The 19,833-nt window shown below is 35.5% G+C and overlaps 2 protein-coding genes across 2 annotated transcripts in view; one reads left to right on the top strand and one right to left on the bottom strand.

The window, feature by feature from the left end:
- The window catches only part of LOC110443684 (putative deoxyribonuclease TATDN1), a 16,167-nt gene extending 9,933 nt beyond the window's left edge, over positions 1-6,234 (bottom strand). The window contains exons 1-9 of the mRNA XM_021488057.1: positions 5,860-6,234; positions 5,542-5,562; positions 5,171-5,215; positions 4,824-4,873; positions 4,073-4,136; positions 2,791-2,937; positions 1,552-1,594; positions 1,004-1,130; positions 571-647 (exon numbers count right to left, since the gene is read on the bottom strand). Of these exons, the coding sequence (XP_021343732.1) occupies positions 571-647; positions 1,004-1,130; positions 1,552-1,594; positions 2,791-2,937; positions 4,073-4,136; positions 4,824-4,873; positions 5,171-5,215; positions 5,542-5,562; positions 5,860-5,896 (611 nt within the window). The 5' untranslated portion in view covers positions 5,897-6,234. The remainder of the gene's footprint in view (positions 1-570; positions 648-1,003; positions 1,131-1,551; positions 1,595-2,790; positions 2,938-4,072; positions 4,137-4,823; positions 4,874-5,170; positions 5,216-5,541; positions 5,563-5,859) is intronic.
- A 359-nt stretch (positions 6,235-6,593) lies between these two features.
- On the top strand, positions 6,594-18,663 carry LOC110443667. Its single transcript, XM_021488030.1, has 3 exons — positions 6,594-6,669; positions 6,819-7,121; positions 14,613-18,663. Exons 2-3 carry the CDS (start codon positions 6,842-6,844, stop codon positions 17,762-17,764), a joined length of 3,432 nt encoding a protein of 1,143 aa, XP_021343705.1. The 5' UTR covers positions 6,594-6,669; positions 6,819-6,841; the 3' UTR covers positions 17,765-18,663.
- The last annotated feature ends 1,170 nt before the right edge of the window (positions 18,664-19,833 follow it).

Here is a 19,833-nt window from a genome sequence, read left to right as displayed (position 1 = left end):
GGGCATTGGCATTGTAAATGTGGGGCATTAGCATTGTAAATGTGGGGCATTGGCATTGTAAATGTTGGGCATTGTAAATTGTAAATGTGGGGCATTGTCATTGTAAATGAGGGGCATTGACATTGTAAATGAGGGGCATTGGCATTTTAAATGTGGGGCATTAGCATTGTAAATGTGGGGCATTGGCATTGTAAATGTTGGGCATTGGCATTGTAAATGTTGGGCATTGGCATTGTAAATGTTGGGCATTGTAAATTGTAAATGAGGGGCATTGGCATTATAAATGTGGGGCATTGGCATTGTAAATGTTGGGCATTGGCATTGTAAATGTGGGGCATTAGCATTGTAAATGTTGGGCATTGTAAATTGTAAATGTGGGGCATTGGCATTGTAAATGCGGGGCATTGTAAACTGTAAATGTGGGGCATTTACATCAGTTAGTATAAGGGTAATGTTTGAAAGGTTACAGGGAGTATGAACTTTCATTTATAGAACCCCACCAAAACAAACAGTATAACGGAAAAGCTCTGACATCACACATTACAGAATATCAGTATACCCTTCACTTACCAGCCGTTAATACCTATAAACAGGTCCTGCCCTACAATCTCTGCTGCCTCCTCCTTTGATCCAGTAAATGAATGGACCTGGAAAAAATCATTAAGGTTATTTACAGCAGTTAAAGTCAGTCAAATAAACAGCAGTTTTGCTAAAACTTGTTGTCTTTTCCAAATATTTACAAAATGGCCATATTAATCAAACAAAAGCAGAATTTTGTTTACCAATAATTTATTAAATCGAAAGTGGTTCTTTGATCAGAATAACAGATAATACCAGTACGGTATAATTTGAGAACATGTGAAAGATTTTCAAATAAGTTTTATAAAATGCTTTTAACACATATTTAAATGTGTATCCTGATAAATATCCATTGCATTTGTGTCAAAAAGAGCAGACTTTCTACCATAAATTGCTACTAATTTGTAATTAAGAGAAAACCCACCACTCCTCCTGAAATGCGCTCCCTGTTTCTCTTGATGATGTCTATGAACTCTCTATGTGCATTCCTTGAGTGTAGAAATAAAGGCAACTTTGTCTTCTCGGCCAAATCCATCTGCTTTTCAAAATACCTGGTAATATATTAATAAAGGATTACATATCACACCTGTACCGACTAACGATTCTATAATATACACATGCTTTTGTGTGTCCAGAACCTCAGTGATTAATACATACTGTAAACAGTCCTATCTACAGTACATGGTAATATTACTTGGTTCTGACAGCCAAAACATACCGATACAGTAAAAATTAATTTTAGTGAAGCCACAGGAATCCTGAATAAATGTAAGAAGTGTTTTTCATAAAGATATACAAATGATCCGTGTTTCCAATAATCTTATATCTACCTATTAGTTTTGGTGCAAAACATACAACTGTTTGTGTCAATTTGGAACAAACACTTGTGAAGTAAGAATATATTAGTTAAACCTATTAATCAAACCTATGTAAATACAAATGTCAACTGTTAAAAAGAAAAAGAAAACTCACTTTATTTGGGTATCCTTAGGACAAAAATGGAGTCGGTCAAAATCTTCAAATAATTAAAAAAAAATGATAAATTTTGTTCACAAAAATATTAACTGAAAATATAAAAAAAAATCTGGTAATTCTATTTTTTATGAATATGATAAATCATCTTTGCTTAATTCCATGTTTCCATCATAAATGTAGAAATTCCCTTGTATACATAAACTGTACTTATGTATGTTAATCATCCTACACTTCCTGAACAGAAACTTATGATCATACAGACATTATAAGAGTAGCATTAAAATGTCACATCAAACCTAATAAGATATATGATTACAAAACCAGTCGTCAAAGCATACAATATTGACCATATCCATAACACCTTGAAGAAGTGGTAAAGCAATAAAGAGTTCACCCTACAGCCTACAGGTGAATTAGTGTATAGGGCCTGCCACACGGGACCTTGTGTTTTACCTTATCAGTGATGTTGCTCTTTGAGAACTCCATCTACCCCAGGACTTAGCCATTTACAGTAAAGACATCAACACCCTAGGAGTGTATAATGGACACCTATGTCTGCAGGGCATATAACCATGTGTCGAGTCACTCAGGAACATCATGGAGTTATCACACCATCAAGACATAACCTGTATGACAAAGCCAGCTTACACACTAGATGGTTAGATATAGTCGGTGCCTTTGTCCCAGGTCCATACAAGCAGGGATTTTCACTATCGATAATATGATCAGAAACTTGAAATCATCTGACAGGCGTTGTTTCAATATCTATCTGACAGAATTTAAAGTTAATTGGTACAAAGTGACCTGTGGCTGAGGGATAGCAATTGGTCAGTCTTGTGTTCACGGAAGTAAAATATATCCTGTAACGAAACAGTTAATAATTTTCAATGTTATGAAATTATGACCCAAAATGTAAGGAAGTTAATTAACTACAGATACAAGCAGTTCCGGCTTGTTTGGTCAAAAGGTTTATACTGTATTCATGTAATTCAGGATTGATACATATTACTGATCTTTTTATTGTGGCTATCTATACTTCCCTCAAAATAAAATGTGTGTTGCTATGTTATACCATACGTGTATATGTCCAGCATTACATGAGTGTTTTAAATGTCAGTAGAATCACTAGGGGTGGGGTGAGTTTTTTCGTGGATAAATACTGTAATAGTTTTACATATCAAGATTTCTTACATAGCCATGATGAAAACATACAAACAGATTTTATATGTGACATACCTAGTCCCAGCTCTCCAATGGCTACCACACGATCCTTGTTGTCCGTTGCCAAGGTCAAAAGGTCATCTAAGTACTTCTGAGGGTCGGTACCTTTATCAAAGTCACCACACCTAGTCGGATGGCACCCAACTGTCGAGTACAGGGTCTCTGTAAAATTAATGGTACACACCCTGTAGTAAAACAGAATTAGTGTATTCGCAAACAGCACTTTGTGTAAATTAGTAAACAATGTACGGTACAACATTTTTGTAATCAGTAAGTTACAGAATTGGTCAGAGTTCTCAATAATACAGTATTTTACAGGACTACTGTTACAGGACAAGTCCTATGTAACACAGTAAGTTACAGAATTGGTCCAAGCTCTCAATGATACAGTATTTTACAGGACTACTGTTACAGGACAAGTCCTATGTAACACAGTAAGTTACAGAATTTGTCCAAGCTCTCAATAATACAGTATTTTACAGGACTACTGTTACTGGACAAGTCCTATGTAACACAGTAAGTTAAATAGTACAAGCTCTCTGGTATACAGTAAGTTATATAATATTATTACAAATCATAGAATACGCCGATTGTAATACGGTTAATTGTGGATTAAGCTCTCTGTACAGTAATACAGTAAGAAACAAGCCCTAGATGATAGAGTAAACCATAGTAGGAAAAGCAATAAGTAATACACTTTGTTATGGGACAAGCTCTCAGTAATCCAGCATACCGTTTAGTAATAGCTCAAGTTTCAGTAATACACTTTGTTATGGGACAGTCTCTCAGTAATATAGCATACCGTTAAGTAATAGCTCAAGTTTCAGTAATACACTATGTTATGGGACAAGCTCTCAGTAATCCAGCATACTGTTAAGTAATAGCTCAAGTTTCAGTAATACACTTTGTTATGGGACAGTCTCTCAGTAATCCAGCATACCGTTAAGTAATAGCACAAGTTTCAGTATTACACTATGTTATGGGACAGTCTCTCAGTAATTGTTTTTCATGGGACAAGCTCTTGGTGATACAGTTTATCATTAGACAAGCTCTCAGTAAAAGAGTATGTTATGGCCTATAGGACAAGCTGTCAGTAATACAAAAGATTATGGGAGAATTTCTCAACACCAGGTTCCAGTAATACAGATATTATGGAAAATCTCTATGTTAAACAATAAGTTACATGTGGTAATACATCCGGAGCTCCAATCGTATAAAATGCTTTATGCATGGGACATGGTAGAAAGTTTTCATAAGTCACTTTAATTCTGTAATTCTACATCAAAACCATATTTACCGTGTGATTTACATAGCTTCAGAGCCTCCTTTGAGTCCTCCAAACTTCCACCAGTGATCATCATCTGTAAAAGACACCAGATATGTTTATGATATCAAAAAGACATGTACCTTCTGTTATAATGATAAAAGACAGTTAATTAAAACGGACAAACTTAATTACTATTTGATAATCAGGTAGATTCCTTTCCATGTTTAGATTAACCAATTATACCTTCAATTTACACAATATCATTTATATATTTTTTAACAAAAATTATTCTAAAAGAACTTGTGTCAATCTATTACATGTTAGTAAATTAATGTAACAGTTAAGGTATATGAGGGGCAAATACTGTCTAATTACTGGTAAGATAGCTTTTTCAGCGATGCTGTATGACCTGGGGACTTGCTCAAAAGTTCAGCAACATCGAGCGTGGTCAGTAGTTGGATGGGTGACCGCCTGCACGTTACATTTGGCGGCAGCGGAGTGACTTTGTGATCATGTAAGACAAGTTCACGGTGGTTAGGGAAGGTGCATGATATAGTGAGTTGAGGGAGGACCTACAGGATTCCCCAGGCCAAGTCTCGGGACAAGACTTCTCGGAGGGGAGAATAGTGAAACAGCTAAGGTAATTATGAGGGGAAAATACTGCCTCACTGGTAAGCTAGTTTTTCCAGTGATGCGGTATAAGCTGGGGACCCGCTCACTAGTTCAGCAATGTCGAGCGTGGTCAGTAGTTGGATGGGTGACCGCCCCCACGTTACATTACCTTTTCCATGCCATATTCAAATGCTCTGCTCAGGACATCCATAAAGTCATCTATAAAGAAGAAGAATTGATAAGTAGTGTATACATATAATATATACTTCACACTTATGGTTATAAAAGCATATTTGAAAGAACGAACTGACAAGAGTTAAACACAAATACCGGTACCCCACACCACTTTATGATGGAACATGAAGATAACTTAGGTAGAATAAAAATTGTACTGGTAAATAAAATTCAATAAATATATTTATGCTCATAAATGATTTAATTTTCTGATAAGAATGTTCAGTCAATATTCTTGAACACTTTTATACATATGACATTGACAACTTAAGATTCATTTACCTTCATGTTTTCTAGATCCATGATAAATTCCTCTGAAAACAGGATCTGAAACAGAAAGACATGACCAGTATGTTTTTACTATGTATGTAAAACACCCTTGTAAATTGGACTGCATTCAAGGTTTTCGGGTGATATAATCTTTATGGTAATTAATTAAATAAATCATCAATAAGACTGATATATTTTCCAAAACACTATTTTTGAAAAACAAAAAGTCATATTACTTGACTGTTAGCACATAGGAGGTCCAAAGTTTAATACCTTTCTGGCTGAGCATTTTACTCGACAAATATCCTATATCCTAATTCCTTCTTTTACATCAATTAGGAAATTCAATTTTTACATTATCTTTGTGCATAAGAAAATCTTACCTGTTAAATTAACACCAATATCTGCAAAAGAAATGTACTCATATGAATTTAAAACAACTATAGAGCGATATCTTATTATGAAATAGTTATTGGTACATGTATAGATTAAAGTTTAAGTTAAATTAAAACTGCTACGAGGCAATACATTGATCAAAGTGGTAGATCCACACGGATGTCATTGCTTCAGGAAAACCCCGAGGCTTAAACAGTTAAAGTGTTATAAATAGTGACTGACAGAACAGTTCCAACACTTATTACCAATTCGCCCAGAATGGTGTCTGGAAGATAACATTTTTACCATTTCGTTTAAACTCTTACCGATAAATTTGAATGCTGATTTCGCTGCAGTAGCCATTTTTATGTACTGTCTGTTTGCTGGCTTCTTGGATTTTGGGAGGAAAATCTTTAGTGTGAAAGTGTACTGAAATATGCCTATTATTTTATGCGACTTAGTGGGTTTACGTCTTAGTAATTTGATTGTAAAATATATGTACGGAATGAATATTATAGTAATGCCCCCAATAAGCTATAACTATTGCACCAATACCATATGTTAATGCAGCTAACACAAAATCATTTCACAAGTGGATGACATCTCGACTATTTACAGAACGTGTGTTGCCCATGACAAGGGAGGTTACTCTAATATATTTTATAATCCTAGGTAGCAACCCAGTATTATATCGGCCATATGTTCATAATAATCTGTTTTGTTTCCCCCTATCATTTTCATTCCCTATATGCCATTGGCATTTAGGTGCATAACAAGATGTTATGATAATATATGGTATGTGATATATTTTGTGCCACTTGTTAGGCCCTCGGTTTATTTTCACACCTTCACGGTTGGTGACTCCAGAAAAAAAATTGAGGACATTGTGATTTTATGTGACGTCTGGCATGCTGCGATACTATTTATCTAAACGAAAGTTACTCGCCTGAAATTATTATGTCATATTATTTTTAATATAAGTAGGAATCTGAGATGTAATCCCTAAAATCTACTTTATTATCTAAATGTGTACAGTACAGATACCGGACCGGTCCCTCGACAGGAAACGATAAGAACGTCTCCCTTGTGACGTCACAAGTAGCGGGGTATTTGCAAACACGAAATATTGCAAGCAGGTGGGTGTTTCACTTGGTATTTTACATTTTATCCGATAAAGGGTTATTTTAAAGAAATATCTCGTAAATATAGATACCGTTTGTATATGGGGAGAATCTTGAGTAAAATGCGTGTTTAATTTTATCGTTACTTCACATTATATTTGCAGGAGCCATTTCAAAACAAACGACAATGAAGAAAGATGGCTCATCACTGGTCAGAAGACAACTGGATTTCCGTGAGAAAATATTGACAAAAACAACATTTTATATCGATATCAGAGAAGACGATTTAAAGAAACGAATATCACGCAGAATCCGGGACCTTGGAGGACAAGTCGAAGGTTTTCTTTCCAAAGATGTCCATATTTTATTGACTGATTCAAACAACACATCCCAGAAAATTGGTCCAAGTGCATCACTGACGCCAAGTCCAGATCCAGAAACCAAAATTACCGTTCCACTCAGTAGAGGTGAGCATATGAAATTAAACCTCTGGAATACTTATTTCAAAAATCAAAAAGCCATACATGTAAAGTTTAATTAGTTTTTCTTGATGGGTGGCTGCACAAGAATATGAAATGGTATTGGTATATATATCACTAGGGACATCGCTGGGGAGTAGGACTGTTAAAAACAACAACACGTTTTTATAGTACTCGAAAGCGATCTCTCTGTGTAATTGTGTTATATACATTGTTGTTACACTCATAAAGTTTCAGATTGCTGTGGTAGGTGGGACACCCTGGGCATTGCATGAATAACAAACCCTCCCTGCAGATATACAGGTCTCTTTTTCTGGCTGAATAGAACTTTAATTCTCGAGAGAGTGCTTACATAGATATTGAGGGCGCTATATATATGAGTGTAAGAGAAGTGCATTGATTATAGGTTGCTTTACAGCTGAAGGGAATTTCTCTTTAGCTCAGCGGTAGAGCACCGGGCTTGAGAGCCAAGGGTTGCTGGTTCAAACCCCACCAATGGCACTATCTTTATCACTATATTCTCATTTTTTCACTCTTAGTTTAAAGCACAAACATGTGATGAAATTCAATTTTCAAATTTCATTGGTCATCGAATAGTGAGATACAGAGTCTGGATGATTCTGTGATTGACGAGTCTGAAGAATAAAAGAATAACTGAATAAAATAAGCTAATACATTTCTCTCTCTTATATTTTTATATAATTATGATACATTAAACAGGCTTAGTAGGTAAGCAGCTCTCTTAACTTTCCAAGATGGTCTGGAAAATCAAGATACACCCTATTTTAGCTATAAAATATTTCAACTAACACAGATAAATTGGAATGAAAGTACATTGCTGTTAAAATAAGTGTCAACATGCAGAGTCCCCAACCTATTAAAATGCATTTCATGAAATCATGAAGGGATTACATGTAAATAAAAACCATTAATGGATCTAGAGGTATTTTCTGCACTTAAAATCACACACACACACAACCAAACCCTATCCCCCAGCCCTTTGTCATATTGTCTCCTCCCTTTTAGCCCACCAATGCCATTATGGCACCACCATCAATTGGTAGACTGTTTAAATCACCATCATCTACAATCGGTCAACCAACCATTCATCCTTAAACAATCCTTGTTAACACTATTATTCAGGAATTGTTTGACAGATCTTTCTCGAATTTCATATATATATGTAGAATACCAACTGTGTCTTATTGAGACTGATCAGATACACAAGATGGCTGCCTGGCAGCCATCTTGGATTTTGACAGTGAATATTGTTATTTTACATTGCTATTTGTTTAGAAGTACCAGACAGATAATCTCAAGTTTTATAAGTAGGGTCCTCATCATGAATGGTTTGAAGATATTTACATCAGATAAACAAGATGGCTGCCTAATTAAGTAGTCCACTTCCTCATATGCATCAACAACTTCCCCAAGTTCAAGTTCAAGTTCAAGATATTTTTATTAAATATTTCAAGGCCATCTAGCCCATAGTACAATTTGCACAGTACATAATAACCATATTCACACAATTTTTACATCAAAAGCAATTTCTGCAGAGTACCTTATAACGTACAATTTACTAATATATAGCACTGACTTCCGATTTAATAATACTAAATTTGTGATGTCACAGATATAATATAATTTGATCTTGCTTCAAAAGCTAAATATACAAATTTAGCAACATTTCTTAATTTATCTTCATTTCCAGTTATTAACATATATTTTGCTTCAACATAGTTTTCCAATGCACACATTTGTCTTATATGTTCATATAATGGACAGTGTAATAAAAAATGATATTCATCTTCAATGAGTCTTGTATTGTTTGTATATAAACAGTAATTACATAATCTTTCTTCCCTTGGAATTTTTAGTTCACGACCTTTTTCAATAAATAATTCATGACTGGATACACGCAGCCTGGTTAGAGCAATTTTATGAGACTTATTTGTAATACAATATAAGTATCGTTCGGGTTCAATTAAAGTTTTGACATCCGAGTAAAAATTCAGTTTATTAGAGTTATTTATTCCAAAATCCCATTCTTGCATACAAGTGTCTTTTACTCTTTGGGTAAACAGTCTCATAAAACTATTTACATCGCCAACTTCATGATATATCCATACATAATGAAATCCATATTTGTACAATAGATCTCTAATATTTGTAGCCCAAGTTACTCTTCCAGCATTGTGTAAATTTACTAACATATCATAGCACCTTCGTGGATATCTAGAGGAGTCCATACTTAAAATATTAAACCAATACTTTATACACTTTTTATAATAAACAACACACATGGGATGTCTCCCTAATTCACCCAGAACAGCCAAGTTTGAAGTTGATTGCTTTACTCTCAATAGTCTTTTAACAAACTTTGTTTGTACAATTTCTATGCCGGGACTGTAACAATAGCCCCATATTTCAGCACCATATGTTATTACAGGAGTTACCATATGATCAAAAAGATACAATGCCTGCGAACATCCTAAATCATAAGTATTTATGAATCTAAATAAAGTAAACAAAGCTTTCTCTGCTGAAATAACAAGTGCTTCCTTAGTTTTATTCCACTTAAGAAAACAAGTAAAGTACATACCAAGGTATTTGTACATTTGTACCACTTCTATTCTTTCTCTGTTGAAAAACCATTTTTCATTTTTCTTCAAAATTCCTCCTCGTCTAAAAACCATTACCTTAGTTTTGGTAAGATTTACCATCATACCATACATTTTACAAAAGGATTCAATAATTCCTATTTGTTTTTGTAAATTTACAACAGTATCCGCCATGTTTGCCATATCATCAGCAAATAGTAACTGCATGACATTGGGTAATTCAGCATCTACAAAAATTCCTTGGCAGTTTGCTTCATTCATTTGTTCTATAACCTCATTTAAAAATATTACAAACAGGAAGGGACTTAACATACAGCCCTGTTTCGTTCCGACATTACACTCAAAATATTGAGACAATCCATCTGTTGTGTTAATACACGACTTCATATTTGAATACATAGATTTCAATATCTTAATCACTTTATGACTAACATTGTTTTTTATTAAGGTATATAGTAGAAGTGGGTGCTGTACACAGTCAAAAGCTTTGGAGAAATCAACAAAAATACAATACATCCTACCTTTCTTTTTACTGAGATATTTCTGCACCAAAGCTTGTAAAGAAAAACAGTGATCCATGGTTGAATATCCAGTTCTATAACCAGCCTGTTCCTCGTGAAATTTTTGTTCTATTTCTGCCCAGAAAATTAAACGATTATTTAAAATTTTTGTAAATATTTTCCCCATAACATTTAAGAGCGAAATACCTCTGTAATTGTCTGGTAAATTTACATCACCCTTTTTGTGAATAGGATGTATAATTGCCTTACACCAGTCAATAGGGAAAACCCCACACTCCAATATTTTGTTAAACAAACCACAGAGACACTTAAGTACATCATCAGTTCCATATTTAAAAAGTTCAATCACTAAACCATCTTCACCAGGAGCTTTATTTAATTTGAATTGGTGAATGGCTCTCTTTATTTCTTCTAGTTCTATGTCAGTATCTAGTAATTCGTTGTAAGTATGAGTTTCTGCACTGAAATGTTCATCTAATGTGTCATGTACATTTTGCATAAAAGTTTCTTCCACAGTAAATTTTGCTGAATTTAATAAGTTTTTAAAGTAATTAAACCACTGTCCTCCTGTTATTGAGTTATTATTATTTGTACTCTTAAAGCTTTTTAGCTTTTTCCACATATCATTTGGGTCCTTTAGAGAAAGCACTTCCTCCGCTTGGTTATTTTTGACCCGTGTCTGTTTTACTTTGCACACTCCCTTGAATCTTTTCTTCGCACTTTGGTACCGTCGTAGATCATCATCCAAGTTGGACCTCCTAAATACATTTAATAGTTCATATTTCTCTTTTTTCAAATATTCACACTCATTTTCCCACCATTTCGGTTGAGTATTAAGTCTGTAAGTTTTTCTCTGCATACATTTGGCAGCATGAGATACAATTTCACATAATGTTGTCGTTGCACTATTTATATTATTACGTAGGTTCTCCCAAAATTTGGAAAAGAATTCCTTAGAAAGCTCACTTTCTAGATTTATAACAAATTTATCCTTACATGCCTCATTCCATTTAAAACGCTTTCTTTCCGTAAATGAATGATCAATATGTTGTGCATCAATTAAAGAGCTACCTACACTCCACACTAACGGAAAGTGGTCTGATATGTCCCACGTTTCCACTATCATATTTGAAATATTTTCAAAAATATATGATGAAACAATTACATAGTCAATTACACTTTTCCCAAGATGGGATATAAATGTATACTCTCCAGAGTTATCTCCCATTGTACGTCCATTTAAAATATGAGTATCTAACTTATTACATAACTCAATAAGCGATTTACCATAAGTATTTGTGTTTAAATCCTTAGATAATCTTATCTTGCTAAATGGAATATCTTCTACATTTTCTCCCAAAGGGAGATATTTCTCACTTTCTCCAAAATCTTGCATTTCACCAGTTCTTGCATTAAAATCACCACACAATATAATCTGTACATCATCTTCTATATTATCTAGTATATCAATTATTTCTTCTTCAAGGATTGCTATACCATTTTGTTCTTTTTCTGTATAAAAACTTGAACCACTTGGAGGTATATATACTGAACATACCAGTACATCTTTTTCAAATCCAAACATTTCCTTGTCAAAAAGTATACTTACACACATCTTATATTTATCATGAACAGACTTAATAAATTTGTCCATGGATTTTTTAATAAATACGCTTATACCATGTGGAGTAGCTCCATACTTGGATTTCTTTTCACCATAGTTACAAAAAATATTAAATTGAGCAAAAATACCCTCACAATCTTCCTTGCAATTTGCCCATGTTTCACATAAGGAGATATAATCAAAGTTCATCAACTTATTTACAATATCAGTTCTGATTCTCAAATTGTTCAATCCACTAATGTTCCAAGAACAAAATTTTAGTTCTTTGTGGTGCCGCGTAGTTATACTTTGGCTACGGCCATCCCGTCATCCTCCAAAACTTGAGTTCCCGTCATTTTGTCTGCGATCGGTTACAAGATATACTTCGCTTACACAGGTGTCATATTTATAAATATTTCTCCCAGCTGTAACTTTATCATAATTTAAAAACACTTTCTTTCCAGGATTTTCAGTCTTTATGCTGGGTATCGCGTCCAGTAGTTCCTTTCTAATATTTCTCAGTTCCTGGCTGTAGTCTTCCGAAACCCTAGTTTTCCCTTTATAACCACTGTCTTTCGATAGTTTTTCTTTCACCGCGTTTTTTACCCTCTGTTTATGTTTCCACCTTCCGAACTTTACTATTATTCCTCTTGCCTTACTATTTGGTTCTACTTTCTTCCTACCCAGTCTGTGTGCCCGTTCTATCTCTATTTCTCTATCATCACCAGCATCCTCTAGACCTAGCGTTTCAACCATACAATCGCGCACTTTCTTTTCACATTTTTCCCAGGTCTCAAACTCATCGTCCTCATCCAGGCCCCAAAAAATCATGTTATCTCTCCGACCCTGGTCTTCTAACACCCTAACTTTTGTTCTAAGATCGTCATTTTCCCATCTTAGATTGTCCATCTCAACTTTTAAGCTGTCTCTTGTTTCATGTATCTCCTGTTGTAACATTTTTGTAGAGTCGGCTATTTGTTTCGACAGTCTCTCAAACATTTCACCTACGTTTGTTGTCTCCCTGTCCCGATCCCGATCTCCAGATCTCAAGGTCATATCGCCACCTTCTGACCCTAGCCTGGTCTGTCTTCTGTCCTGGTCGGCCCTATGTTGTTGACCTCTGCTTTGTCCACCCCGAGAATGTGGTCCTGGATTTGTCTCTACCCCCGCCATCACCAGCAACATCGCCACAACTTCCCCAAATACATATCACACAGTACACTAAGACTTTTTGCAGACGACAGCATACTATACAAAACAATCAACAACAAAGACGACACGACAAAACTACAAGCAGATTTAGATGCAGCTAGTAAATGGGAAGAGGACTTCCTGCAGGCTCATGAAATTAAACAAATATCTAGGCATCACACTTCAAAACTGCTTAAAATGGGACAAACACATTAACAACATCACATCAAATGCAAATAAATCACTAGGCTTTCTGAAACGCAACCTAAAAATAAATTCACCACACATAAAAGAACATATATTACAAGGTCATTGTAAGACCAAAACTTGAATACTGCTTTTCAATTTTGGACCCACATTATACAAATAACATAAATCAATTAGAAAAAGTACAACGAAGAGCAGCATGATATGTCCTAAACAAATACCATAACACAAGCTCCGTCATAGACATGATACATAACTTGCAATGGCCAACATTACACACCTGCAGAACAAGAACACGTACTATTCTTCTCTACAAAATAATACATCAACAAGTAGCAATACACACTAACAATCTCATCCCCGCAGACACCAGAACACGTCAAGGACACGACCTTAGTTACAGACATATCTACACACCCAAAGACACATACAGACACTCATTCTTTCCATACACCATAACACAGTGGAACCTCCTACCCAAAACAATAATCCAATCAGAAACAATAGCAGAATTCAGGACATGCACCACATATAACATAATCGAACATATACACAAATCCTACAACATAACTAACACTCACTGCTTTTAACCTGTTTTTATCCTATATCAAATAACAAAAATATAATAAAAAATCACTACATAATAATAAAAGCACTCAGCACAAGACCGACTTCCGTAATCGTCGGTATCGACGGAGGAAGTTTAAAAGATGAAGATGAAGTTTGCAAGCTACTATTTTCTGTTTTGGCTTTTGTCAATAGGTTCCTTTCTCAATTTTCATACAATGTATGAACATTCCTCTTAGTCTTTGTGGTGCATGTCCAATTTTGGAACTAGTACTGATGACTGTTATTACTCAGTAAGTAAATGAAAACTTATCCCCCTCTTTCATAAGAGGCTCTTCCTGTTCCATAATTTTGTATATACATATATATGTATTTCATTTTAGCTTCAGGCATTTTGTTTAGAATAAAAATATGATTGTATGAAATCAGAAAACTCTGTTGTTAGTTGTAACACATACAGTACATTACTCTAATTGCTAACAAACAGCTCAACCATAACCTCATTTTGAAAGGAAAATAAAGTTTTGCTTGAAAGTAATCATAAGATGCATTGGCATGACATAACTTGACATGATTCAATCCAACAGATAAGGTCAAACTTACATTCTGTATAGGACCAACAGAGATCTTGAATGGAATTCTTGGATCTAAGGAGTTCTAAAGGGAAACTAACATGATCTTTAACGATGAAAAGTCAGATGCTATAATATATAGGTACATATATCAAAGGATGAACAAAATAATTGTTTTTCTGTTTTTAATTTTGCAGGTAAAGCACTGTTGCTGAAAGCTACAAAGCAGTCCTCCTCCTGTCAGCAGTCAGCGCAGGGAGCAGACATCGTCCAGAACGCCCTCAATCTAGGTGTGAAAGTAGAGAAGGCCAAAGACTTTCTGAAATCTACACACAAATACGCTCAGAAACTGAAGCAGGTTAAGGCCCTGCAGTCAGATAGTATTGATGGAATCACACCACTGCAGTGGAAGAACTCTGATAAAGAAAACTTCAGTGTGTTAAAGGTTGAGGATGATAGGAAGGTTTTTAGACCTTTCCTCAAACATTTCAAAGACAGTTTTCCGAAAATACGGTACAATGATGACCTTGCCTCCCCATTTGACAAAGGAGTTATGTTGTGTAGAACAGTTGAAAATAAGACAAAGAATCGATACTCTACAAAAGGGAAGTCTACTGTGGCCAAAGGCAAAGGTGGCTTCTGTGAGGCGTGTGACTACTGGTACAGGTGCTCCTTACGGGAACACCTCAACAGCATGAAGCACCAGAAGTTCGTTCAGACAAACAAAAACTTTATAGAACTTGATCAAATAATTAACAAAATGCCAAACATCAAAGATTTCATGTCAAAATTTAATCTTGATTATGAGAGATCTGCAGAAATCAAACCAAATCTAGTCTTAACAGAAAAATTGGCTACAAAACCTTCTACCGAAGGATGTGGTGTTGACAACTGTAAAATTACTGTAGAAACCTGTGAAATTCCAATGGAAATGTCTGCTTCACCTAGATGTGTACCTGTGAATCATGATAAGGAATCAGTATTATCTAACTGTGAAATAGTTGTCAGTCCTGTCCCAGAACTGGGGAACATCAAATGTGATGGGGACATGTCCATGGAAGTAGATGTTTCCACTTCTAAGTACCCATTTGATGAGTGTAGTAGGGACTCGGGAACAGGGCCAGAAATTCAAGAGGACATTTCTATTCCATGTGATTTTATCCAAACTGTGTGTAGTAACAGAGACACTGGACATATAACTGATGAAGATTCAGCATTCCAACATGATCAGACCTCCAACACCATCCCTGGTAGTGAAATAACCACAGGCAGTGTCCTACCCAATTCCACTTTATCTCAGAGCATGGGTTCCTTCATTGGTCCCAGTATAGACAGTGATAATGCTGTGTTCCTGGATCTCACTGTGAAGAAAAACAACATCCCAGTTCAAGAAGTAACGTCAAATGTCAGGAAAAAGTTGTCTGCCATTGTGATAGCAGATAACAATGGCGCCCAGTCAGAAGGTTGCCATATCAACCATTTTAACATTGAAAATAAAGAGAATATTGATAATAGTGTGAGAGAACCTTCATCTTTCTCTTTTGCAGGAGTAGACAGTTTATTGTTGACTTCACCAGCAGGCCATAACACTTCACCCAAGTTAGCAGCATCTGGAGTCAAACTAGACTTTGCAAATATTGCAGCAGGCTGGATGAAAGATATGTCCCAAACTCCGGGGCAACAGAACCCAGAGACATCGACAACTTCTTGTAAAAAGAAAAGATCAACGAAAAAGTCAAAGAAACATTCATCAATGTCAAAAAGAAAGAAGAAATTAAAAAAGAAATCTGAGGTCAGTAAAGAAAGTGGCTGGCCATTTTCTCTTTTTAGCACCAATCCTAACGAGAGTTCTGAGTCCGACTTGGAACTACCACAACTACCAGTAATGAATAGCAATCTTGCCAAACAGAGACTAATAGAGAAAGAAAGGAAGCTGCAAAGTTCTCCAATTCAGTTCTGTTCAAGACAGATGCAGGATCAGAGAACATCAAGCACTTGTACCAAAAAACGTGTTAACCATCACCACCGTAAGTCATTGGGTATTAAGCGTCTAAGCAATAGTCCATCCTTCTCACTATCTGAAGGATTACGTAACATTCAGACCAAAATGCCTCAGTACTTCAGTGACAAATTGCCGTGCAGTGTAACACCTACACATATTCCCATGGTACTGGACTCGGAACCTCCTCAACTTTCACACTTCAGGTGTATTGAAGTTCAGCAGAAGGCTCGCCCACAGTCTTGTCCTGTCCTGTCGCCAATGCCATCTTCAAACACTGTTTATGCCCAAGATGAAAGCCTGTCTAGTCGAGTTCTTGATTCACAAAGCAGTTGGCAGGTGGATTCTTACAGTCAAACTTTACCATACATGCAGTCTTTGGACAGTAGTCAAATTCAAGGAACTCCCAAGGGATCAAAATTAGAATCAGAGAACTTTAGAACACCAACAAACCAGGAGCTTGATGATTCTGGGACAGAAGAATATTATAATACTCCAACAGATCAAGTGTCCTTGTTACAATGTGATACCAAAAACTCCCCACTTGTGTGTAAACAGAATGTTCACAAGAAATTTGGAACACCTCAGCAATGTGATAACCAGCTGTCTGAGTATGATTCTGACACAGAAGCCTATATGCCATACTCTCCAGAGTGTCCCGTCCTAGAGCTTGAGCAGCAGGATTCAAGCCAAGCTACGATAATACCTCTTTTATGTGAAGGTGGTCATGCTGCTAAAATTTACTCGGACAAATCAGATTCTTTTGATAAAAATGATGCAAAAGATGGATTGGAGAGGCAAGCATCAAACACCCACATAGGAATGTCTAACTGCACCAATACGTTTACATACAAAACTGGTTCTGAAGTAAAGTCCTGTTCCGAGCTTTCCTTCTCTGTAGATTCTATCCTATCAGGGCGAACAGGTAAGAAGAGAACTCTAAGTGTGAATGGAGATTCAGAAGGTGGTTTAGCATCCCCCTCCTCAGCTCTGTACATTAATAAAGACGTGATTGAACAACCAATGCAAGAACTTCAAGATTTTACGCCAACAACAGAGAAAAAGAAACGAAAGAGGAAACGACATGTCAGCAAAAAGGACAAGGGCGCTGGATGTCAGTACTACGCGTGTCCACAAGAAGGCACAAAGATAAAACTCTGTCGTGTGATTGTCACCCCTATGGAACAGAAAAATAACCTCAAAACGTTTTGGAAAGTGACAAAAGCGGGGAGTTGTCGTTTGGTCTTCAGTGCAGAGAAGAACAAAGGGAATAATGATTCAAAAGTTAGGAAAAGGGATAGTTCTGATGATCAGGTACAAGGCAGTAAGAGACGAAAACTGGTGTATTGATATTTTTACCTGGTAAAACTTATCAATCATCATTTGTGTATATAAAGAGTGAGGAAGGATATTTATTTTACTACAAAATGTATATTTACTGATCTCATTGTAGATTGCTCATATGATTTGTGTAAAAATTTTACATTGTATTTTTTATAAGAATTTTGTGCGACAACTTTTTTATATGCATTTACAGTTGTTTAACATTTTTACATACAATGTTATGTGTAAGTGTCCGAATTTCATACAAAATTGACATTTATTTGTGTTCACAAATTAACATTTATGATGTATGTAATTGGTCAGAAACTCTACGTTGACTTTATTGTTATGATTAAACAAAAGTTCAACAGGAGAAGTGGGAAGCAGTTTATGAGCAACTCCATCACCCAAATTCAAAATAAAGGAACAACATGAATTGACATAAACAGTTAACCAGGGACATAATTAAAATATTTACCTTACAGCACTGTATCAGCACTGTAAGACTTTTTCTTCTGGATTCAATAAGTTGCTATGATATCTAGAGAGAACAATTGATCATTTTGATTTAACTGCATGCCTTTGTAACATTGATTGACAAATCCCAAATGTGCATTTCCAAGTGATTGCCATCACAATATGCACTGTATTTGGCAGCATTGACGGTGTATTAGATTGTGTATGGGTATACCGTATATATTGTAAAGCACATTGAAGTGTTCTAGCTAAAAATGGCGCTACCAAATGTTGTATAAAGATACACAACATGCATATTTTGGGATTTGCTGAACAAAGTTGCAGTCTTGTAGATAAAGTAAATGGTTGTAGGATGCCGTAATACATATGTCACTCTGGTAAAATACTAGCTGCTTCCTACCGTCTAGGCTAGGGAGAATTTCTCTTTAGCTCATTCGGTAGAGCGTAAGACTAGTAAGCCAGAGGTCCCGGGTTCGACTCCTAGCGGAGGCATTGAAAAAATAATGACCTCTGTTATACACACATGCAGATAAAGTGTAAATGTATTATGAACAGTTATTCAAGATAGGACTCGCAATATAGCAGTAAACTGGGATCGCATTAAACAGGTATATTGTACTGATGTGCAATACAGAAATGAAATATTGCTGTATTGCAATATTTTTCGAAAGATTATTTTTATGTCCCTGCACAGGTTTGCTAATTACTTGCACGTTCTATTGCCAAAAACCAGTGCAGGATTTTGATGGGAATCAGTTAAAATTTCATAATCAATGGTTGGTTTAATAAAAAAAAATATCTTCAATCTGTGTGATCCATATGATATATGATCCGGTTTAACATAATTCTGACAATAAATTTTGTTTTAATCTCATTTTCCCTGTGACGATTTATCATGATACAGGCATATTGTGACGCCCCCAGTACAAAAGCAGTACCAGAGAGATTATGAGATATTGAAGTCTCACTAGTTTTGTTAAAGGTATGTACATAATATACATGATATAAAACAGCAATCACTTGTAGATACAAAAAAATTTGTCCCTGGTATTTGTCAACACAATTATCATGGCATTGCTTATTTATCCAGTAACTGGTCTATTTATCATGCTTGTGGGTAATTAAGCTGTATGACTTCTATCAATTAAGGGGGGGGGGGATATAATATTGTCCGTCCCACCCCATCTCTTGCCCAATCAGATCCCATGATGTCATGTCCTAATTCACTGTCATCAGTCTTGAAACTTACAAATATTGTGAGTTGCAACTTATGATATCACCTAGTATATTACAATGCACATGAGCTTTTCCCAATTTAAAAATGTCAAAGTTTTGGTTTAGAGAAAAAATTGGTTTCGTACGCATGAATGTAGGATTAACCAAATATCTAAGTTGTGAGGATTAATTGTATATCCAATGTCTCTGAAGTTATTCTGAGGTATAATTCCAATAACCGAATCTCATAAATAATACTTAAAAATTGACTCGCTCATTTGGATTTAAATAATCGTCTTTGCAAAAGAGTTTTGTTTTTTTCCGTTTGACTGCTTGAACTTAAGGGTAAAAATGTGATAAAATGTATGTATGTATATATAGTCAATGCACTTTTCATTAATACA

The sequence above is a fragment of the Mizuhopecten yessoensis genome, unplaced genomic scaffold (genome assembly GCF_002113885.1).
Source record: "Mizuhopecten yessoensis strain PY_sf001 unplaced genomic scaffold, ASM211388v2 scaffold716357, whole genome shotgun sequence".
Taxonomy (NCBI): domain Eukaryota; kingdom Metazoa; phylum Mollusca; class Bivalvia; order Pectinida; family Pectinidae; genus Mizuhopecten; species Mizuhopecten yessoensis.
Note: the sequence above shows the minus strand (reverse complement) of the source record. Positions and strands in the feature narration are given on the sequence as shown.

Bases quoted from the DNA above. Each gene is read 5' to 3' on its own strand.
- LOC110443667 (XM_021488030.1), top strand. From the start codon at position 6,842: ATGAAGAAAGATGGCTCATCACTGGTCAGAAGACAACTGGATTTCCGT. The intron at 7,122-14,612 runs GTGAGCATATGA...TTAATTTTGCAG, and splicing joins TACCGTTCCACTCAGTAGAG to GTAAAGCACTGTTGCTGAAA.